Genomic DNA, 24,564 nt, shown 5'->3' on the forward strand with positions numbered 1-24,564 from the left:
CCTGACGACCTTGCTTTTTGAGGAAACTCAGGCTGAAGGTCGCATGGGGTCACGGGTCATGGATCCTGTCCTGCTTCAAGCATGTTCCCTGGGTTTATGTGTGCTTGTCTGCCTACTTTCTCTGCTATAAAATTAACAGGTAAGGCCGGGCACGATGGCTCATGCCTGTAATCCTAGCACTCTGGGAGGCCGAGGCGTGAGGATCGCTCGAGGACAGGAGTTCGAGACCAGCCTGAGCAAGAGTGAGACCCCGTCTCTACTAAAAATAAAAAGAAATTATCTGGACAACTAAAAATATATATAGAAAATATTAGCCGGGCATGGTGGCGCATGCCTATAGTCCCAGCTACTCAGGAGGCCGAGGCAGGAGGATCACTTGAGCCCAGGAGTTCGAGGTTGCTGTGAGCTAGGCTGACGCCACGGCACTCACTCTAGCCTGGGCAAAAAAGCAAGACTCTGCCTCAATCAATCAATCAATTAATCAATAAATAAAATTAACAGGTAAGAACTAACATAAAGCTTTTCACTAGCCATTTACTCCATTCCCAAACAGTTTTTCATTAAAGGGTAGTAGAATTTCCATACTGGTGAACAAAACTTCCATCCTAAAGAGCTAGGGGCGGAATGCCAGGCTGAACTCTTCAGTGACTTGTTCTTTTGGTCACACTTACTTCATCCAGCAGCTGTTCAATCACAGAGACTCTTCCTTCCCCTTTTGGTCCGACTTCCTTCAGCAGGAGTCTGTTTTCAGGCTGTGGGATTACAGAATATGGTCATTCCGACTGTCTCAAAATAGTTTTACTATCAAGTCCCAGGCTCAACACTCAAGGCAAACACTTCCTCTCCAAGGTTGAATTCTGAGCCCTGGGGACTGGTGAGTGTGTGAGTGTGCGCGTGTGTGTGATCTTCAAGAGCCTACAGCACAAACATCCACATCTAATGTCAATCTTGCTGGTCCCTGAAACCTTGCTTTGGGTAAGGTCACCACAGACATTGTTTTATATTTTATATTAAGACAGAGATGCAATGAAAAGCCTTACAAAACCCCAGAAACTCTATGCTAGCTTTATTGTGACTGTTTCTAGGAAGAGGAATCAGATGAATCCTAAAATTTACCTTGCATGCTTTATAAGGCATTCAAGGTCAGCCTAAGCACGATAGCTCAGAAAGTGTGCTCATCTAGGAAGTCAGTGAGCCAATAAAATTGACCTCTCGTTAGGAAAACAAAAGTTCTCATTTATCAGCAGAAATCTGAAGAATTTATCTCTTTATATTTCTTAAATGCCATGAAATTCATCTTCACATAATCATTCTTTATATGTAAAGGATTTATAAAGGATTTAAAATGCTGGAAGGCTGAAGGAAGCCATCTAGGCAGGAGACGTACTTTCAGGGTGCTCTTGCTCCTGCGTCCCCGGCATGACTGTGGGGGTCATGGGACCACCATTTCTGTTTGTAAAGTGGAAATAACACCTACCCCTCCCTGGCTCCCTGGGAAGCCATGAGGATGAGGACACTGGTCAAGGCCCTTAAGCCTTTCAGAAGAAGATACCTGTGCCGCCTCTTACCTCACTGCCCCCACCTTGCTGGTGCATAGCTTAGAACAAGGTACTCTAATCTCTAAACCCCCAGGAGGGGTCTTGGGGAACGATTGTTCATACTAAATTCCATTCCTTATGGAAAAATGTAGTGCAGTACACTAGAATGTAAGCTTCATGAAATCTGAGACCTTTATGTCTGTTGTTCATATTTTATTTAAACAGTGCCTCGTATATTAATATGTGGGCTCAAAAATAGTCACTGAATAAGCAAACAAATGTTAATAGCTTCTGATACTTATCCCGTAAATGCAAATGAGAAAATAAAGGCATATAGCAATGGGAGATTCAGGTCACACACAGAGTAAGTGGGAAGAGTCTCCAAAATTGTGAATTGCTAAGTTTATGGAACTCTATACTTTTATACTCATTAATATTTCAAACTGGGAGAAGGTAGAGAGTACAGGAAATCATAAGCAATAAAAGTTAAAACAATTTTAAAATCTTTTTCCCAAATTTACTGGTGTTTCTTATATGGAAAGCATGTAGTAGAGAAAACAAGATAAAGAACAGAGTTCCTGCCTTCAGAGGAATCAGGGTGCAAGCTGGGCAATGGTGCATGCCCGCCGAGGATAGATGTCTCCAGAACCTCGTGGTGTAGATCAAGGTGGAGGGAAGCACCCGACATTGTGCCCATGTCCAGCTCTGGCCCGGGGCCCAGGCCTTGAGGTTTGCTCCACATCACGTCTCTGTACTGCAGCTAAAGAGGACCAACTAATGGCAAGGTGGGGACGGAGCAAGGGCATCCACTGCCCCTTTCTCCAAAGCTCCCTTTGGAGATATATATATATATATTATTTTTTTTTAAGGTGAAAAGATAGTATATTTAGAATTGGCGAAGTGGCCAGTTGGACTCGGTTTAGATGATCCCAATTTTGTTGGCAATGTCCAAAGCATCGTAATCGGGAGCCAGTCGAACATATGCCTTCTTCTCTCCATCAGGCCTGATCAGGGTGTTGACCTTGGCCACATCCATGTCATGGAGCTTCTTCACAGCCTGTTTGAGCTGGTGCTTATTGGCTTTGACATCCACAATGAACACAAGCGTGTTGTTGTCTTCTATCTTATTCATGGCAGACTCAGTGGTCAAGGGGAACTTGATGATGGCATAGTGTGATCAAGCTTGTTTCTTCTGGGGGCGCTCTTCCGAGGATATTTGGGCTGCCTCCGGAGCCTCAGTGTCTTTGGCCGCCGGAAGGTGGGTGATGTACGGATCTTCTTTTTTTTGTGGCTGTGGACACCTTTTAGCACTGCCTTCTTGGCCTTCAAAGCCTTTGCTTTGGCTTTGGCTTTGGGAGGGGCAGGAGCTTCCTTCTTCGCTTTCGGCACCATCTTGTGAAAAGGGGTGGCATATAGTTTTGAAAAACAAAACTCTGGCTGGGTGTGGTGGCTCACACCTATAATCTCAGCACTTTGGGAGGCCCAGGTGGGAAGACCACTTGAAGCCAGAAGTTTGAGATCAGCCTGGGAAACATAGTGAGAGATCATCTCTACAAAAAAATAAAAGACTTAGCTGGGTGTGGTGGTGCACACCGGTAGTCCCAGCTACTTGGGATGCTGAAGCGGAAGGTTCACTTGAGCTCAGGAGTTTGGTGAGCTATGATCAAGTCACTACACTCTAGCCTAGGTAACAAAGTGAGACCCTGTCTCAAAACAAAAAAAACAAACTCTAAAAGCTGTGAGAAACTCTAAAAGGGTAATTTTGAGGAAGTCCAAGAAGATTGAAATTAAATGAAATCTAACTGACAGGGAAATCAAAGCAAAGAAAACCCAGTGCAGACCCCAGAGGTATGTTTTCTCTCCATGGGAGCCCTGCAGAGGCTCCAAGTAATCAATTAGGAGGTTAGGTGTTGGGTGTAGGCAGGAGCACGAATAGATTACTAAGGGGTCCACTGTGAATAGCTGAGACAGCTGGTGTCCTTCCCCATCTCTCCCAAGTAAGAAGGGCAGGAGGCTTTTGCTCCTGGCTTAAACCCCAATAACTGTTTTCCAGAAAGTACATAATCTGCCCAACAAAGGCTTCTACTGAGAGCACTGGGGCCCAGTAAGGGAGAAGGGCAGAGCCCAAACCTCCATAACACACAGAGGACAGTGTGGTGGGCAACAAAGGAAAGACCGCTCCATCCAAACTGAAACACAAGCAAGCACTTCACACCACCAATACCATCACCACCACAGGAAAGACCTTCTACACTGGCAACACTGGAGAGCTGAAGGCTCTACCCTGCAACCTGCCCACACTCTCTCCAGGGACATCTGTCCCATCACATGCCCATCCACTCACACAGGTACTTTGGGCCCACATATTCATGCTGGGCAGCCATGCCAGGCACCTGTGCTAATCCAACTAGGCCTTCATTTGTTGAATGACCCAACAACCAAGGATCATCGTGTATTTGAGGCAAACCAAAAACAAGAAAGATAAACATAGGCAGATAGAACTGATACCAGAGGAAACAGATGATTCAGGAAACTGATGGGAACTTTAAAATAATTCTAATTCATAATCTTGAGATATTTTAAAGAATTTTGCCTCCATAAAATAAAAATGTGCTATTATAAAAAAAGGAACAGAAAATGGGAGATTATTCTTCCATTTAAAAAAAAGTCAAAATAAAACATGAAAATGATAGGCTGATGAAGACAACCACAAGGACCAAGCAGGACACTTACTATAAGCTGCTCCTTCTTGTCTTGAAAGTTTTTGGTCTTGAAATTCCTTGCCCTCATGAGTTTTTCAGGGGTTTCTGAGGTACTCTGGATGTAGTCACTTGCTGAAATGCCAGAGTTAAGGACTGAGATGATGTCCCTCCTCCACTCCCCACATGTAAAGAGCCACTTCTACTGCCATGCCCCTCTAGAGTCAGAGAACCAAATGGCTTTTCTAGAAACTTCTATTTGAGTAAACCTGGCAGGAGGGACTCCTGGAGCCATCCCCCTGTCCAGGAACCAGAGAATGGATGGGAAGGAGAGAACTAGAAAGGACTTCAGGTTTTAGGCCCAAAAGTGCACCACCCCCAAAATGAATCTCCCTAAGCTCTATACGGGACTTCAAAAGTCTCACCGCTGACTTTAGAGAAGCCAGAGAAATAAAATGGCTGGAACATAATAGTAACATGCATGATTTAGCTGGCAAATTGTTAGCAATTCTCTGCCATCCTTGACAAGACAATGTGTTCCTAGTAAATTATTCTAACATCCCCTGGAAGGGCAGAACTCACCCCAGCTGGACCTTCTGCCACATAGTCCACGACCATCCTCGATGGCACCGCTCAGGAAGTAGTCATTAAAACTCTCTGCCTTGTTCAGGTAAAGGTTCTAGCCAGTGAAAAAATTCAAGCACCATAAATGATGAGGCTGCTTTGTCACAAAAGGATCTTCCTGCTAACCTGCTCCCCCTTACTAAAAATGAGTCTACGTACCCAGACAGTCGAGCCTGAACCTGGACATCCTTCCTGACTCTTCCCTCACTCCACAGGAGCTTTACCTGCCTTTAATCAGCAGCTGAGTCTGGCCCCTCTTGCCCCCCTCACTACTGCCATGGCCTCCTTTTCTCACACTGGGACCATCTCAACAGTCTCCCAACAGGTGTCTGCCAACCTCCCTGCCATGGGGCTGCCCCAGTGACCTGTACACCGTTTAGAAGTAATTGTGTCATTCCCCTGCTTAACCCCCTTCAGTGTCTTGGGATTAGGGTGGCATGATGGGGAGGCCTCAGGCTGCAGAGTGTGAATCCTGGGGCTTCCACTTACTAGCTTTGTCAACTTGGGAGAAGCAAGTTGTTTAACTTCTCTGAGCCTCAGTTTCCTGACCTGTAACATGGAAGGATTATGACCTCCCTCAAAGGGATGCTGTACAAGTAATGAGGTAAAACAGGTGTCCATAAAATGAGGAGAGATACACAACAGAGTTCCATGTGCACCTGACCCAATTCCACAGGAGGACAACCTGCCCCACCCTCACGTGGGTGCCTGCTCCTGCCACAGGGAACCACCGGCTGCTTCCTGAACACTAGAATATGTAGGCTAAGAAAAAAGAGTCCTCAAACCTGGGGACAATTACTCCACTTCTACTTGATTGACACCATGTTGTAGATGCTGTTGTCAGCCCGCCCAGTTCCCACCTGCCAGCCAGGTTACTCATCCAGCTGCTGTGTGGCTGCTGACAGCTCACTGCTGGACCCTCCTCCCCAGTGAACTGCCCTCAGTAGATGGGTGCTCCCTTGACCTACAGGTTATGCCCCCTGCCCTCCCGGCCTCAACTGGGGACAACTTTGTGGTGTGATTCATGCTCCAGAGCTCCCCCTGGATCAGGCTACAGCTAGATTTTTCTTTTGATCACCTGCTCATTCAGCTCCTTCTTCTGCCCTGACCCACTTCCCTCACTCCCCTTCTCCGGAAGTACCTCCAGATCCACACTGTGCTTTAGCCCTGAAAACATAACATTGAGTGTTTTCCCTGGTTTCAAAGCACTTTCATGGGCATTAGCCTGTTTGATACTCCCAGCCTCCCCTTGAGTGAGGCAGGGCCCGTGTTTCTATCCTGATTCTACCAACAACATTAGTACCTTGCTAGACATATAGCCAGAGCCTGATAAATATTAGTTCCCCTCCTTTTCCCTGCCTTCCTTACCCATCTTCTTAATCTATTAAACATTCTTTTGTATATTCTGACTTCTTATCCAATGAAACTAAAGCCACTAAAATCAATCAATGTTTGTTACACACTTACAGGCTCTGTGACAATGTCTGAGTCACCATATAAGAGGGACGATCAGGGGTAACATGGCCCCAAAATTTGATTTATTTTATAAAACGAAATAGGTCAAAGTGCATATCGGCAAACATTTTTGTCAGTCTTCCCCCAAATCAGTTGTATCACAAACATATCTATCATCAGACTTCAGTGAGTATGAATAAAGCCTGAGAACTACAGGACAATTCCTGTGCTTACTATATCTTTATGTGCCCGAAAGCTCGCTTCTCTGAGGTTTAGATCAACTATTTATCTAATTCTATAAAACTGCTAGTCTATAGTCAACTTTCATAATATTTGTAACTTTTCCTTCCTATGGATTACACAGAGGCACTTCTATAACTTGTAAGCCACAATTTACTACTTCATTCAATTCTCAAATGAATAATTTCTGAAGGCTTGCTTACCTTGTTTGAGACTTGATTATAATTCAGCCTGATGCTAACTTCGTAACCATCTTCATGGACAGTAGCAGACAGAAGCTTTTAAGAGAGTTTTAGAGAGAATTCATAACTACAGGGGTGGGACTCATTGCCTTGAGCAATAGCCTAGAAATTTTGAGATGTTAAACTCAGAATTTAATCAAATATTTAATTAACACAAAAGGAGCTAGGAAAAGAGAAACAGAGGAACAACAACTAGATGAGATAAATAGAAAACAAAGAACAAAGTGGCAGACCCAAATTCAGATATATCTTCATTTCCACTAATTATAAATAAACTAAATACTCTTATCAAAGGGCAGAGACTGCCAGACTAAGAAAGCAATATCCAAATTTATACCTCCTTCAAGAGACACACTTTAATCAAACTACATGACTAGATGTCACCTTGGAAAAGGTATTCTAGTGGGGAGTAGAGGTAGGCCCTTGGCAATTAAGGGACAAGTATCAAAGTTGAGTAGCTTTCTCTCTAAGTAGAAAATGTTTTTCAGAAAGGGTCAGATAATAAATTATTTATTTATTATTTATGGTCTTGAAGGCCATATGTTCTCTATCATGCAAATTTAACATTGCTATTGTAGCACAAAACAACCACAGATTACAAGTAAATAAATGGGTATAACTGTGAGCCAATAAAACTTTATTTATAAAAATGAGCAGCAGGCCAGATTTGTCCCACAGGCCATAGTCTGCAAACCTCCAGATTAGGTCAAAGAATTTATAAACTACCAAAATAGATTATCAAAAGAAATTGAGCAATACTTGAGAATGAGACAGTTTCAATGTTTGCCTATTTGGTGGCAGAGGAGCAAAAAGTCTATTTTAAAAGGTTCCTTCTAGTCTTGTGACAGAGGAAAGGTGCTCTCACAGAGATGTCTCTCAAATGGTGATGTAGTGCCAAAGAAAGGGCATGGGACTTGGGGTCTGACAGACCTGCTTTAAGTTCTGACTCCCCTGAGACCCAGCAGTATAACCTTGGGCAGGTCACCAAACTTCTTGGAGCCTCAATTTTCCTGGGTGTCAAATAAGGCTTGTTCTGATTATCTATTGCAGTGTAAAAACCACCCCAAACTTAGTGGCATTAAATAACCACCACTTTATCATGTTCATGGATTCAGAAAGGGCACAGCAGCGATAGCTTGTCTTTGTTCCACATGTCTGAGGCCTCAGCTGGGGAGATTCAATGGCTAGAGGTGGCTGGATGTGGCTTGGACTTCTCGCAGCATGGTGGCTGGACTCTAAAGAGTGCTGCAGGTGAGTGAGCCAAGCAAAAGAAAGCCACGTGACCTGACTGGGCCACGTCTTGGAAGTCCCATAGCATCACTTCCACCATACTTTATTAGTTGAACAGTCACAAGCCCACCCAGATTCAAGGTAAGGGGACATAGATTCTACTGTTTGAGGGAAGAGTTTCAAAGAATTTGTGGCCATTTTTTAATAAAACTGCCACAAAGGTAATACTCCTCCCTCATAGGTTTATTATGAGGACTAGAATGATGAACATGATGCTGAAACTCAATGTACTGTTAAATGGTCACTCTTATGGTTAATAATGCTATATTTTATTTTTTAATTTTTACTTATTTATCTTTCCTTGCTATATTTTAACACTGTATGATTTAAGTGTACAATTTGGCTGGACTAAACTGTTCTGGGTTTTTAGCTCTGACCCTCAGGTTTTCCACAGCATGTGGCACCTAAGCATGAGATATTCAGAATCTTACTGTCTCAGGTCAGGTGCCCCAGAAGCAGACCCTGAGACAACCCTCATGTGCCAATGGTTTATGAGGGCAGAGCTCACATGAGAGAAGAGTAAGCAAGTGTGGGAAACAGAGCAGGAAAGAGGAAGGAGTCAAGCAGATGTAATTTCGGGCCAAGTCCATGGAGGGTACCTTCAGCCTGATCCCATGAATGCTTCTGGAATGAAAGTTTCATCTCACTCACCTTACCCATCCTGGGTTCTGCAATCAAGGCCCGGAATTCAGGGTTGTTCTGAGCATAAGAACGGAGGTGAGCAGAGATGTGCTCCAACTGTTTTCTCCAGTATCCTAAAAAAGAAGAGAAACTCAGCCATCTGGATAATTCTGAAGCTAAGAAAGAAAAATGCTAGGGTGGAATACACATCGCCATGGAGGTTATTTTCCCCTGGCAAACTTTGTGATGGTTTTTCCTTACTGAACCTCAGGTATGCACTGGAGAAAGTTCCATCCCCCCACAGCTTCTTGTGACACATGATTAATCATAGAATACTACAGAATCTCAAAAGAATATATTTCTATCACCACACATGGGCTCTTTTCTTTTTCTATGATTTTATCCCCACATATAACTTACATAATACTTTAAATGTACATTTTGAGTTTTGTCAAATGTATACATCCCAATCAATATATGGGACTTTTCCATCATTCCAAAAAGTTGCCTTGGGCCCCTTTCCTGCCTGCAGAGGGGTTTAAAACACATTTGAATTAGTTGCCATCATTAAAAACTTGGGAGATTTCACATGGGGCTGACGTCTGGTTTCTCACATGCAGTGGAAGATGCAGCAGTGGGCCTGCCTTCCTGCACAGGCTCTGGGCCTGGGGTGGAGGAGCAGCTGGCCACGGTGGACAGGGCCCAGCCTTCCAGCCAGACATAGCCCCTGCGGGCTCAGCTGCCTGCCTTTACTTCCTTGTTGTGCCTTGTGGCCACTTGAGTCTGCAAACCCACGTTGGATCCCACCTCATCATTTTACCGATGAGGACACTGAGAACAAGTAGGTGGTTTTTCCAAGGTCACCCAGCATGGTGTAGTGGAAAAAGCCCATGAATTTGAGTTCAGACAAGCCTGCATTTAGACCCTAAATCTACCATTTATTAGATCAGTAATCTTGAGCCAGACATTTAAATCTCACTAAGACTTATTTTCCTTACCTACAAAGTGAAACTAATACCTCCTCCTTCCCACATTATTGTGACATTAAATAAGAGAACCTAAGTGTCTTAGTTTGGGTTACCCTGTAAGCAGAGCCTGAGATAAAGGCTTAGGACAGGTGGTTTCTTTGGAAGGTGATCCTGGGTTGCACATGTGATGAAGTAGAAAGTGCAAAACAGGGAAGGGAGGGAAGATGGGATGTGTTAAAAACTGGCCAATACTGTGGGATGCTGGGGCGTGATCCTGCTGGGGACCCATGAGGAACCATGTAGAACATGCCCCAGAGTTGTCCACTGAAGGACAGAGAAACTGAGGGATTTACTCTCTGGCTCCTTTCCCCAGGTGTGAGAGTAGCCCCCACGGTGTTAACTCTCCAGCACTTCTGTGTTGTACCTGCCCATGGAGAGACAGCTGCTGTTAGGGAGAAAGCCAAAGGCAGCAAAGCCAAGAGGGCTGATGGGGCATATCTGGTGAGGCATCCTAGCAATGGTGCGTGGAACTGTACCACAGCTGCATAGAAATCACTCAGGCTGAGATCTGACACAGGGCATCATGAGAGTCTGCCAGGGGTAACTGAGATAACAGTAGAGGTCATACTGAGCCTAACACAGAGTTTGGCACAAAGTAGTCATTCATCCCACAAATATTTATTGAACACCTATCATTCATCATGCACTATTCTAGGCCTGGGTATAGGAATGAATAAAGTTCTTGTCCTTGTGTAGCTACCATTCTAGTGGATACAGATAATATATAAATAAATAAATATGAATGTAGGAGTATGTAAAAAATGAGGTTCTGACTTAGAAGGTACAATACAATCAGTATACAATAGAAAATTTCCAATATCAAATCTCAACTCTCAAAGAAGCACTGAGAAAGGGCTTGTGAAAACCCTTTGGAAAGGGTCATCGTAAGACTTTGTGTCCTCCACTGAGAGGTAAGGTCTGTTTCCTTCCAGCTCAGGCTGAAAGAGGGGGTTCCAGGGGATTGCCTTCTGCCACATGAAACTGAAAACCTGTTTCTATCATCCATTGCTTCCAAACAAAATACCCCACAACTTAGTGGCTTAAAACATCAACCACTTTATTGCTCATACTTCTGTGAATCAAAAGTGTGGTCAATGCTTTGCAGGGATGGTTCATCTCTGCTCCACATGGTGTCAGTTGAGCCATCTCAGCTGGGGCTGGGGGATCCAGGATTATCTTACCCACAAGGCTGAGACCTCAGCTAAGATGGTACAAACTGCTGAGGGCTGGCTGGGCTGATTGGGCCTCTCTGTTCTCATAGTTGCTGTCTGCACTCACTAAAATGTCTACAGCCTTTGGATTTAATATTGGCTGGACTGCCTCTGTTCTCCTCCACATGACATCTCTCCTCACTCAGTAATCTATGCTGAACTTCTTTACATAGTGCTGGCTTCCTAGAGAGTACATGAAAACTTTCAGCTCTTGTAAAACCTAGGCCCAGAACTATCTTGGTGTCTCTTCTACCACTTTCTATTGGTCAAAGCAAGTCACAAGGCCAGTCCAGATTCCAAAGGAAGAGAAACAGCCTCTTCCTTTTGAGGACAGGAAGGATGTGAGGAATGATTCTGACCATCTCTGCAAACAATCTACCATAGAACTGATACCACACTCATGCCTGGAAGAACTCAACCAGACTGTGGACTGGGTTCTGACTCCAAGTAGAGAAATACAGAGGGCAAAAGAAGAGTTGGGAATAATCAACTTCTGCTGTGGCAGCCTAAGGAGTTGTGTGGACCTACTACCCAGTACAACTATGTTAAAAAAAAAAACAAACAACAACAATTATTTAAAGTTTCTAGAAATGGTTCTAAGGCCATACAGCAAATGAAGAAACATTTTATGAAGAAAATGTATTAAAACTCAGAAAAGTCTGTGGTGTTCGAACCATGACTCACTCCTATCTGGACATTCTTAGTGGGGCATGATCAAAACTCTACTACAGATAGGTGTAGCCAAGAACACAGGGCTCCGTCCCCTCACAGCTCCCAATCAAAAAGCTGCACACATCTTCCTAGAAGGGACAGGATGTCAGTATCTCTCAACCTGCTCAACCGTCTGTTGCACAGGCTAAGTTCTGCGAAAATATAGCCAAGAGGCGGGGGCTCCCTATTTCTCCCCAGCTACCACTCATAGGCTGGAGCCTCTACCTTGATCTGGTAGAGTACTGGGGTCCAGGTCACCTATTCCTGGCTCATTCAACACAGGTGCTATGTTGGGAGAAGCGAGTCCTGAAGATCAGAGGCTACAGCTGCACTCACCTCTGCTGGGTGCCCAGGCCCTGGCGCAAGGGTGTTCATCTGAGAGAAACACAATTGTCCCCACCACCCTGGTCCGGAGCATTGGCTCAGATTTTGCTGAGGGGAAGAGGCAGGCCACAAAACAGAGGGTTCAGAATCTTTCCCCAAAGAACTGACTTCATTTGCAACAGAGTGTGCCAAAGTTCAAGCCTGATGATGTTCTCAAAACAATGGAGGGTGTGATAAAAAGAAATTAAAAGAAGACTGGCATATTCATTACGGCTACCTAGGCTGGCCAGTTTACCACAGAGAACCAGGAAAATAAACAGCTAAGAAGAGCTCCCTGAGGTCAGAAAAATATTCAAATACTGACCTAAAACACTAACCCTGGAAAGGATCCCAATTTAATTAGATTAGTTTGGGAAGCGATTTATGCCCCATTGCATGGTTGAAAATAATAGAACTGCAGTCCCCAACCCCTGGGCTGAGGACTAGTACTGGTCCATGGCCTGTTAGCACAGCAGGAGGTTGGTGGCGGCCAGCAAGGCTTAATCTGTATGTACACCCCATGGCTCGCATCACCACCTGAGCTCTGTCTCCCCCCGGCATGCTCCCCACCCCATCTGTGGAAAAATTGTTTTCCATGAAACTAGTCCCTGGTACCCTTTAAAAAGGTTGGGGACCACTGCAATAGAGCAATCATCTGGCAATAAATGGAGCGTAATGGCTGTGTGTGGTCAGGAAAAGAAACCGAGAGAGCCCTGCCAAAACCACCATCGTCGTAGGGTGACAGGGTACATGCCAAGGATATACTACTACTCTCTAAGGAGCAACCTCAGAGGGTTCACACTGTGGGGGTGGAATACAGTTGACTAAAATGATCCAATTAGTCACCAAACAAACAGACAAGCAAAGAACAATAACAAGGCTGTGGGGGAGGTCAGTACCCAGAATTGATAAAATATATTATCTAAAATGTCCAGTTTCCAACAAAAAATTCAGACATTCAAAGAAATAAGAAACTGACCAAACCACAGGGGGAAAAGCAGGCACCAGAAACTGTCTGTGATAGCAAACACATGTTGCAAATTTAAGACTTCAAAGTAACCATTATAAATATCTTCAGGGAACTAAAGGAAACCATGCTTAAAGAAGCAAAAAAAAAAAAAAAAGATACAGTGACAATGCTTCATGAAATAGAGAATATAAATAAACAGAAATTATATGAAAGGAGAACCAAATAGAAATTATATAGCAGACAAGTACAAAAACTGAAAAAGAATGAAGGAAAAGTGAACAGAGCCTAAGAGATTTGTGGGAAACTATCAAGCACACTAACATACATAATGATATTCTCAGGAGAGGAGACAGAGCAATGGAGTAGAAAAAATACTTGAAGAGATAATGGCCAGACACTTCCCAAATTTGATAAAAGACATGAATTTACACATCCAAGAAGCTCAAAAATTCCAATTAGGATAAACTCAAAGAGATTGACAGCAGGACATATTATCAAATGGTTGAAAGACAAAGACAAAAAGAGAATCTCGAAAGAAGCAAGAGAGAAGTGACGTACCATGTTCAAGGGATGCCCAATATATTAATATTAACAGATCTCTCATTAGAAACCACGGAGGCCAGAAGACAGTGGGATAACATTCAAAGTGTTCAAAGAAAAAAACTGTCAGCAGGTAGTAGGTGCCTCTTCCACTAAGAACCAGAAAAGTAAGTTGATGCTCACACTTCAAACAAATTATCTAGGGCAGAATGCCAGGATTCACCAGATAAATGACAGGAAGCACCAAAAATGAGTAGGGAGAGAGTTAAAGGCAGCTTGCCTAGCTAAGGACTGGCTGAGAGCTGGAAGAAGCTCCTGGATGCAGGGAAACAGTAAGAGAGAAATCCCCAGGGCTTCACACTCCGTAATAGGCTTTTACGATCTTAGCTATGGGAGAACCCCTTGACTCACGTGGCCCTCGGGCCTAACACAGGGCTCTGTCTAGAGATTGCACAGAGATGTTTCCCTGGAAAGAGAACCCACACAGAATGTGACAGGCATCCAAGCCTAGAGCACCTCCAGCTCAGCGCCATTCTCAGGGCCTTGATACTAGAATCTAGAGACACAGCTGGTACCACTGTGCTACTCTGAGGAGGGAGAGGGGAGAGTGGATGCTCCAATAAAACACTGAGAAGGGTCCCTACCACCCTGCTACAGGGCTGCAGTTGAGACTGAGATGTGAGCGGACAGCACTCCCCACAGCTTTATGCTCATACAGCTTGCCTAGGAGGGGCCCCACCCTTTCTGGATGCAGGCCCAAGGTTCCATTTTGAGAGTTTAAGGCTGGGGTGTGCCCCACCTTGGGACCAAGTTTGGGCTGATGTGGCTATAGCCACCACCTGGCCAAAGAGGGACAAGGAAATCAGGCTGTCCGATACATACATTGGACAATACCCATCGTCCCACAATGGGCTACTGTAGGGCCAATACTCGAGTGAACCAAACTCCCCATAAATTTGTGCCTATACTGCTTGCCTGTGCAGGGCCCTACCGTCTGTGAGCACAGGCCCAGGGTATCATTTTGAGAGTTTAACACTGAGCTGCACCCTGCCCTCAAGCCAAGTTTGAGGCAATGTAGCTATAGCTACCACCCAGCTGGGAAGAGACAGGGAAGACTAAGCTCTCCAAACGACACTTAGGACAGTATCAACCCACCCTGCTATGGGTGGCAGCTTTGAGACTGGGGCTAGCCTGCCCAACCTATTGCAGCTACCAGCAACACCAACAGGGACTGCTTGGGTCTTAGTAAGTTGTTCCACCACTCCTACTGCCACCATCCATATCACACCTGGCCTACCGCTCCCACTACTAGCTCTGAGCAAGCCATCTGGAGGCCCAAGAATTGGCCTGCCAGGACCCACTAATACCAGTGCCAGCATAAGCTGGTCTGGGGCCTAAAAACAGGTATATTCAGCCCACTGCTGCCACCACTGGGGCCTGAAGACTGGCTCACCAGGCATCTAAGTCCCCAGAAAAACTTCACCACAGCCTCAACTAATAACTGTACCCTAAAACACCAGGGAAATCATGGATACCACTGACCCTGTGTACTGCCAAAAAATCATACAAAGATTACACTACTGTGGGCACCCAAAATCAAAGTCAAAGTGTCCTACTCGACAACCAACATATATACATCTTTAGGAAAAAAAGTATCCCATACAAAAGCAATTTCAAAAAATTGGAAAAAGTGACTGCTACATCAGATGTGCAGATATCAACTGAAGGACATAGGAACATGAAAGCACAAGGAAACATGACCCCACCAAAGGACCAAAATTGTCCAGCAATGGATCTCAATCAAAAAGAACTCAAAATACCAAATAAATAATTCGAAATATTGATTTAAAGAAGCTCACTGACATGCAAGAGAAATGTGAAAAGCACTATAAACAAATTAGAAAATCAATTCAGAATATGAATGAAAATTTACCAAGGAGATAGATATCTTTAAAAAAAAAACACACAGAAATTTCTGGAACCAAAAAACTCACTGAAAGAAATACAAAATATATTTGAAAGCTTCAATAATAGACTAGACCAAGCAAAAGAAACAACTGAAGAACTTGAAGACAGGCCTTTGAAATAATCCAGTCAGAAAAAAATAAAGGAAAAAGAATGAAAAAGGAAGAACAAAGACTTTGGGACATCTGGGACTACATAAAGCAATTGAACTTGCAAATTATCAGTATTCCCAAGGGAGAAGAGGAATTAAAAAAAATCTAGAAAACTTATTTAAGGAAATAATTGATGAAAAATTCCCAAGTCTACCAAGAGAGTTAGACATCCAGATACAGGAGGCCCAGAGATCCCCAGGAAAATATATTGCAAAAAGGACTTCACCATGGCATATTATATTCAGAATGTCTAAAGTCAAAGTGAATTAAAGAATTATAAAATTAGCAAGAGAAAAGCATGTAGTCACCTATAATGGAAACCCCATATAACTAATAGTAGACTTCTCGGCAGAAACCTTATAGGCAAGAAAAGAATGGAATAGCATTATCAAAGTGCTGAAGGGGGGGGACCCATCAGCCAAGAATTTTATAAGCTTCATGAGTGAAGGAGAAATAGTCTTTCCCAGACAACAGATAAGCAAATGCTGAGGGAATTCATCATCACTAGACCAGGCCCACGGGAAATGCTCCAATGAGTCTTAAACATGGAAAGGAAAAGTCAATATTCACCAACACAAAAACACACGAAAATATAAAACTCATAAGTTTTATAAAAGAATCAGACAAAGGAGGAAGAGAAAGGAATCAAATGGCACATGACAGAATTTTGTAAAATCACAAAGGCAAAAAGAAAAAAAATAAAGAATTTATAAGGTTGGGCATGGTGGCTCATGCTTACAATCCCAGCACTTTGAGAGGCCAAGGCAGGAAGATCACAAGAGACCAGGAGTTTGACACTAGCTTGGGCAACACAGAGAGACCCCATCTCTACAGAAAAATTTAAAAACTAGCTGGACATGATAGCATGTGCTGTAGTCACAGCTATTTGGGAGGCTGAGCCAGAAGGACCATTTGAGCCTAGGAACGTGAGGTTGCAATGAGCTATGATGATACCACTGCACTCTAGCCCAGGCAACAGAACAAGACCCTATCTTAAAAAAAAAAAAGAAAGAAAAGAAAAGAGAAAAAAAGAATTTATAAAACAAATAGAAAACAATTAACAATATTATAGGAATAAAGCCTCATATATCAATATTAACACTGAATGTAAACGGGTTGAATGCTCCACATAAAAGATAACAGATTGGCAGAATGAATAAAGGAACATGATCCAACTACATGCTGCTTATAAGAAACTCACCTTACCTAGAAAGACACATAGACTGATAGCAAAGGGGTGGAAAAGATATTCCACACAAATGAAAGCCAAAAGCGGGTAGGAGTAGCTATACCTATAATAGATAAAAACAGACTTTAAATTAAAAACAGTAAAAAAAAAAAAAAAAAGACAAACAAGGTCATTATATAATGATAAAGGGATCAATTCAGCAAGAGGACATAATAATCCTTCAGCATTTGTGCCCTGAAAGTATATGCACCCAATATTGGAGCTACATGACTCACAAAACTACTACTAGACCTAAAGAAAGAGATAGAAAGTAGCACAACAGTGGGAGACTTCAACACCCCACTAACAGCACTGGACAGACCATCAAGACAGAAAATCAATAAAGAAATATTAGACTTAAATTCGACTTTGGACCAAATGGACTTAACAGACATTTACAGGAAATTCTACCAAACAACTAAAGAATGTACATTCTTTTCACTAGTGGATGGGACATTCACCAAAACAGACAACATATTAGGCCACAAAACAAGTCTTAACAAATTTTTTAAAATGTAAATATTATCAAGTATCTTCTCAGACCACAGTGGAATAGTGCTAGAAATCAATATGAAGAGGAACTTCAGAAACTATACAAATATATGGAAATCAAACACCATGCTTCTGAATGATCACTGGGTCAATGAGGAAATTGAGGCAGAAATTAACTTTTTTGAAATGAATGAAAATGAAAACACAACATACCAAAACCTGTGTGATACAGCAAAAGCAATGCTAAAATGGAACTTTATAGTAGTAAATGCCCACATCCAAAAAGTAGAAAGATCACAAATTAACAACCCAGCATCATACCTCAAGGAACTAGAAAAACAAGAACAAACCAAACCAAAAGTTAGCAGAAGAAAAGAAATAACAAAAATCAGGCCAGGCGCAGTGGCTCACGCCTGTAATCCTAGCACTCGGGGAGGCTGAGGCGGGTGGATTGCTCAAGGTCAGGAGTTCGAGACTAGCCTGAGCAAGAGCGAGACCCAGTCTCTACTAAAAAAAATTGAAAGAAATTATCTGGCCAACTAAAATATATATACATATATAAAAAAAAAATTAGTCGGGCATGGTGGCGCATGTCTGTAGTCCCAGCTACTCAGGAGGCTGAGGCAGTAGGATTGCTTAAGCCCAGGAGTTTGAGGTTGCTGTGAGGTAGGCTGACAGCACAGCACTCAATCTAGCCCGGGCAACAGAGCAAGACTTTGTCTCAAAGAAAAAAAAAAAACTCAGTGCATAACTACATGAAACAGAGAGCAACAACAATAAAAAAAATTACAAAGCATCAATAAAATGAAAAATTATGTTTATGTTCTTCAAAAACCATGACTAACCACAAAAAGAAGAGAGAAGATCCAAATAAACAAAATCAGAAATGAAAAGGAAACAATACAACTGATACCACAGAAATACAAAAGATAATCAGAGACTACTATGAATAACTATATATTCACAAACTAGAAAACCTAGAGGAAATGGATAAATTCCTGGAATCATACAACACCCCAAGATTGAACCAGGAAGAAATAGAATGCCTAAACATACCAATAACAGTGATATTGAATTAATAATAAAAAATATCCCCAAAACAACAAAATAACCAGGACTAGATGGATTCACAGCAGATTACCAAATGTACAAAGAACTAATACCAATCCTCCTGGAACTGTTATAAAAAAAATCAAGGAGAGGGAATTCTTCCTAACTCATTCTATGAGGCCAGTTATCACTCTGATATCAAAACCTGACAAAAACACAACAAAAAAAGAAAGCTACAGCCCAATATCCCTGATGAACATAGATGGAAAAATCCTCAACAAAAAAATAGCAAATCAAATCCAACAGGACATCAAAAAGATAATACACCATGATCAAGTAGGTTTTATACCAAGGATGAAAGGATGGTTCCACATACACAAATCAATAAATGTGGCACATCACATAAGCAGAATTAAGGACAAAAACCAAACGATCATCTCAGTAGATGCAGAAAAAGCATTAGATAAAATTCAGCATCCCTTCATGATAAAAATCCCCAATAAACTAGGCATAGAAGGAACAACTCAAAATAATAAAGGCCATACATGACTCAAGCTAACATTATATTTAATGGGGAAAAGTTGAAAGCATTCCCCCTAAGAACTGGAATAAGACAAGGATGCTCACTTTCACCATTCTTATTCAACATAGTACTGGAAGTCCGTGCCAGAGCAATCAGGCAAGAGAAAAAAATAAAATAAAAGGCATGCAAATTGGAAAAAAAGAAGTCAAATTATCCGTTTGCTGCTGATGTAATCTTATATCTAAAAAAACTCTAAAGATTCCACCAAAAAACACTTAAATTTAATAAATGAATTCAGTAAAGTTTCAGGATACAAAATCAATATACTAACATTTCTATACAGCAATAATGACCTACCTGAGAACCAAACCACAGCACAAACTGAACATAAAAGCCTATAAAAAATAATTACACAACCCAAACAAGTAGGATTTATCCTAGGAATGAAACATAGGTTTAACATCGGAAAATCAATTAATATAAAACACCATATCAATGGAATAAAAGCAGTACCACATGATCATATAAATAGATCAGCAGAAGCATTTGTCAAAATCTAACACCTTTCATGATAAAAAAAAAAAAAAAAAACCACACTACAAATTAGGAATAGGAAGAGAAATCCTCGATCTGATAAAGGGCATCTAACATCATACTTAATAGTTAAAAACTGGATGCCTTGCCCTAAAATCAAGAGCATGACAAGGATTTCTGATCTGACCATTTCTATTCAACACTGTACTAGAGCTTCTAACCAGGGCAAGTAGGTAAGAAAATGAAATAAAAAGCATCCAGATTGGAAAGTAAGACATAAACTGTACCTACCTGAAGATGACATGATGTTTTATGTGGAAAATCTTAGGGAATTAATTTTATTAGAGATAATAAAAAGGTTCAGCAACTTTGTAGGATATAAACAAGATGAATATACAAAAATCTATTGTATTTCTATATACTTGCAATGAACAATCCAAAAATGTGCGTAAAAAAAATTCCATTTCAATAACATCAAAAACAATAAAATACTTAGGTATAAATTTTTAAAAGAGGTACAAAATTTATACTCTGAAATATACAAAACATAACTGAAGTTAAAGAAGATCTAAATGAACCATCCTTTTTTGGGGGTAGTACTACTGTCCAATGAATGAGTAGTGAGGGGTAGTACTGCTAATGCCTATCCAACATGCCCACATCAACAAGAGCTTTGCTTTACTTTGGTGCAATTTTTGGAAAAAACAAAAACCTGTTTTCCATGAAAAGAAAGAAAAATTTAAAAAAGATCTAAATGAATGAAGAGACATCTCATGTTCCTGAATCAAAAGATTGGCAAGATTGCATTAAGATGGCAATACTCCCCAAAATGATCTATAGATTCAACACAATCCCAATCAGAATCCCAGTTAACTTCTTTGTAATAACTAGCAAAGTGACCCCAAAATTCATATAGAAACTCAAGGACCCAGTATAGCTAAAACAATCATGAAAAAGAACAAATTTGGGGACTCACACTTCTCAATTTCAAAACTTACTACAGAGCAACAGTAATCAATAGTGTGGTTCTGCCATAAATATAGACATATAGATCAATGCAACAGAACCGAGTCCAGAAGTAAACCCATGTATCTATGGTCAATTGATTTTTGACAAGGGTGCCAAGACCATCAATGGAGAAAGAATCGTCTCTTAGACAAATAGTGTTGGGACAACTGGAAAGCCACACACCAAAGAATGAAGTTGGGCCCTTACCTCACACTGTATGCAAAAACTAACTCAAAATGGATCAGAGACCTAAATGTGAGAGCTAAAACTACAAAACTCTTAGAAGAAAATATAGGAGTAAATATTGGTGACCTGGATTTGTAATGGATTTCTTAGATAAGACACCAAAAACATAAGCAACAAAAGAAAAAACAGATAAAGTGAACTTAATCAAAATTTAAATTAAAAAAACTTTTTAAATAGACTATCTTTTTTAGAGCAGTTTTAGGTTCACAGAAAAATTGAGCAGAAAGCAGAGTTCCCATATACCAAACTCCTCCCCTTTTCCCTATGATTACTATCTTGCTTTAGTGCACTACATTTGTTACAGCTTTGATGAGCGAATATTGACAAATTATTAACTAAAGTCCAAGGTTTACATTAGGGTTCACTCTTCGTGTTACGCAGTTCTATGGGTTTTGACAAATGTATAATACAGTATCATACAGAATAATTTCACTGGCCTAAAAATCCCCTGTGCTCCACCTATCCCTATCCCCTACTCATTCAATTTTCAAAACAATATTATGAAGGGAAATTTTATAGGCATTGTTTTAACTGAGAACTCCGACTCCTCATTTTCCTCCTCTGTAAGAAAGAACAATAATAGCATCTGCCTCATAGTGCTGCCGTGAGACTTAGTGAGTTAGTATACACAAAGGCCCATGTATGTGGGATCTGGTGCAAACTCTCAATATCAGACTTAGTTGCTTATATGGCCAGAATACGATTTTCCCTTCTGAGGATGCTGATTGGTTTCACCTCTTGGCTCAGGAAAAGAGGCGCCATAATTCTGGGAGAAGCAGAAGATTTAGGATTAGCCTTTTAATAATGGCAAGAAGGAACAGAAAGATGGCTCCACAGAATGGCAGCACCCAGCAGTTTCTTGCTTTGTTTTAACTTCCACAGACTTTGAGATGGAGTGGAAGCCTGAACGCAATGTGCAATGCCCACAGTGCCAGGTCTTGGGTGGTGGTGGGGGTGAGAGGCAGGTCTGGGCTGGGCCCAGTCAGTGCCCATTGAGATGCTGAGGCCAAGCTACAGTGTGCCAGGGAGGACATACAGCCCTGCAGCCTTTCCCTGTCCCCTGCCACACTGTCCCCATTTCCTGAGGCTCCCTGCTGCCCTCACTGAAAATGAAGTCTTGTCCTACCTGTAGGCCGCTAGGATGGGGCCCTGATATCCTGTCTAGCTGTTACTTGTCTCCTAGAGAGCAGAAGCCCGAATCCTCAGAGGCTCCCTAGGTCCCATTCCAACTATTCCAGAGTCGAGGTGCAGTCTCCCATAGCAACCCTGGCATCATGGTTCCACCTCTTTGGCCATCACCTCCAGACTACATACAGCCTGGGCCATCCACCAGCCCCACCTGCCTCGTTTCTCCAGAGCCTTCTGAGGAGGCCTCATTATGTGTGTGGGAGTGTGGACAGGAGTCACCAGAGTCATTGCAAGTTCTGTGAGGGCAGGAGTGTGTGTTTGCTGTCCACATAATTTAAACAGCATGGCACAGAGGACATTGGTCAGGAAGATGTAGGAACACCCTCTTGAACTTATCTAACAGGCCCATTCTGACTGGGAACACTGGCTCCCTGCCTTCTGGTCCAGCCTGGGGCCAAGAAGGCCCCCAAAGAGAAGATTCTAGACTGCTCAGGCTGCCTCAAAAATGCGTGACTCAGGAGCCTCAGCAGCACTTCCTAAAGCAGACCCTATAGCCAGGTCATCTAATCCAGATCTCTATACCTTTGCTGGAACATTCCAATGTTTCAGCAATCAGAATCACTGCAGGGAAGAGTGGGTGCCTTCCATGATAGGGTGGAAGCTTAGAAGTCTTTGTTCACTTGCTTACTTTACTTCTCAACTGCAGAGTTCTGAGTTGTCTAAAATTTAAAATTTTTATGCTTCATAGGATACTATTCAAAAAGGTAAAGGCAATCTATAGAATGGTAGAAAGTATTTGCAAATCATATATCTGATAAGAGTCTAGCATTCAGAATATACAAAGCACTGTTACATCTCAACAAAAAGACAACCAACCAAACTGAAAAATGGACAACGCATCTGAATAGACATTTCACCAAAGAAAATATACAAATGGCCAATAAGTACATAAAAAGATGCTCAACATCATTAGTTATCAGGGAAATTTTCATCAAAACTATAATGAGATACCACTTTATACCTATTAGTATGGCTATAATGAAAAAGTTGTATGGTAACAAGTGTTGGCAAAGATGTAGAAAAATCATAATACTCATATACTATTGGTCAGAAGGTAAAATAGTGCAACGACATTGAAAAATAGCCTGGCAGTTCCTCAGAAAGTTAAACATGTTACCATGTGACCCAGAAGTTATACTTCTACATATGAACCCAAGTGATATGTTCACAGAAAAACAAATGCTGGCTGGGTGCGGTGGCTCACGCCTGTAATCCTAGCACTCTGGGAGGCCGAGGTGGGAGGATCATTTGAGCTCAGGAGTTTGAGACCAGCCTGAGCAAGAGCAAGATCCCATCTCTACTAAAAATAGAAAGAAATTATCTGGCCAACTAAAATATACATAGAAAAAAAAATTAGCCGGGCATGGTGGCGCATGCCTGTAGTCCCAGCTACCCGGGAGGCTGAGGCAGTAGGATCGTTTAAGCCCAGGAGTTTGAGGTTGCTGTGAGCTAGGCGGATCCCACGGCACTCACTCTAGCCCGGGCACAAAGCGAGACTCTGTCTCAAACAAAAAAAAAAAAAAGAAAAAAGAAAAACAAATGCTCACAGCAGCATTACTCGTAACAGCCAAAGGGTGTACACAACTCAAATGTCCATCAACTGATGAATGGATAAACAAAATGTCATATATCTGTATAGTAAAATATTATTCATTCATAAAAAAGAATGAAGTACTAAAACATGCTACAACATAGATGGACCTTGAAAACATTATGCTAAGTGAAAGAAGTCAGTCACAGAAGACCATATATCACAGGCTTCATTTATCTGCAACATCCAAAGTAGGCAAATCCATAAATACAGATAGCAGATTGGTGATTGCCAGGCACTTGGGAGAAGGAATGTGGGGAGTGACAACTGCTTAAAAAGTGCAGGGTTTACTTTTGGGGTGATGAAAATGTTCTCGAAATCAATAGTGCCGATGGTTGTATAATATTGTTAATGCACTATTACTAAAATGTACACTTTAAAATGGTCAAAATGGCAAATTTTATGCTATGTGAATTTTACCACAATAAAAAAAGAGATAATCACAGATGGCAGAAATGTCGGAGACTAACAGAAGGACTCCATGTGCGCCATTTGACTGATAAACCAGGCAACAGGGCTACGAGCTAAAAATATCAGGAGTACTGAAAGTTTAAGGAAGAGCTATTTTCACACAAAGAAAATTACTTGAAAAAAGAAAAATAAAGGAACTGATTTCTTATACATAAAAATACATCTAAAAGTAAATAAAAAAGAAATGTTTTTTCAAAGAAAGAGTCCCAACCGAACAGAAGAAATCCCATCTTCCCCCTCACCTCCTCCTGGGCTGACAGCTGTGACGAAAGGTCTGTGGTCACTCATTTTCTCCTGCCTCTGCTTTTGAGAAGCCAGTTCCAGTTCCTTCTTTGCTAGTAGCTTGCCGGATGGGTAGAACAGGCCAATGGTCTGCGTGCCTATGTCCTTCTTACTCCCAGAATGAGATTTGGGCACAGGAAAATATACGGACTGCCAGGAAGATCGGGGCTATGAGCAAGCCAGAAAACATAAAAATTAGAATATAATTTAATTAGTTCTCCATTTTGCTCATAGAAAACAATTCTAATCAGAATGAAAAATATCTCCAAAAAACTACACTTTGAACTAAAAGGAGTTTTCCA

General features: G+C 41.8%; 1 protein-coding gene and 2 pseudogenes across 2 annotated transcripts in view; 1 reads left to right on the forward strand and 2 right to left on the reverse strand.

Moving 5' to 3' along the window:
• The window catches only part of DZANK1 (double zinc ribbon and ankyrin repeat domains 1), a 77,226-nt gene that overhangs the window by 5,122 nt on the left and 47,540 nt on the right, over nucleotides 1-24,564 (reverse strand). The window contains exons 13-18 of the mRNA XM_045528183.1: nucleotides 24,223-24,430; nucleotides 8,740-8,843; nucleotides 6,760-6,834; nucleotides 4,820-4,916; nucleotides 4,272-4,372; nucleotides 672-752 (exon numbers count right to left, since the gene is read on the reverse strand). Coding sequence (XP_045384139.1) covers nucleotides 672-752; nucleotides 4,272-4,372; nucleotides 4,820-4,916; nucleotides 6,760-6,834; nucleotides 8,740-8,843; nucleotides 24,223-24,430 — 666 coding nt within the window. The remainder of the gene's footprint in view (nucleotides 1-671; nucleotides 753-4,271; nucleotides 4,373-4,819; nucleotides 4,917-6,759; nucleotides 6,835-8,739; nucleotides 8,844-24,222; nucleotides 24,431-24,564) is intronic.
• LOC123622097 lies at nucleotides 2,443-2,952 on the reverse strand (annotated as a pseudogene). Its single transcript, XR_006729411.1, has one exon. The product of XR_006729411.1 is annotated as a 60S ribosomal protein L23a-like (transcript).
• LOC123622967 lies at nucleotides 20,053-20,179 on the forward strand (annotated as a pseudogene).

This window comes from Lemur catta, chromosome 17, assembly GCF_020740605.2.
Source record: "Lemur catta isolate mLemCat1 chromosome 17, mLemCat1.pri, whole genome shotgun sequence".
Lineage (NCBI taxonomy): Eukaryota > Metazoa > Chordata > Mammalia > Primates > Lemuridae > Lemur > Lemur catta.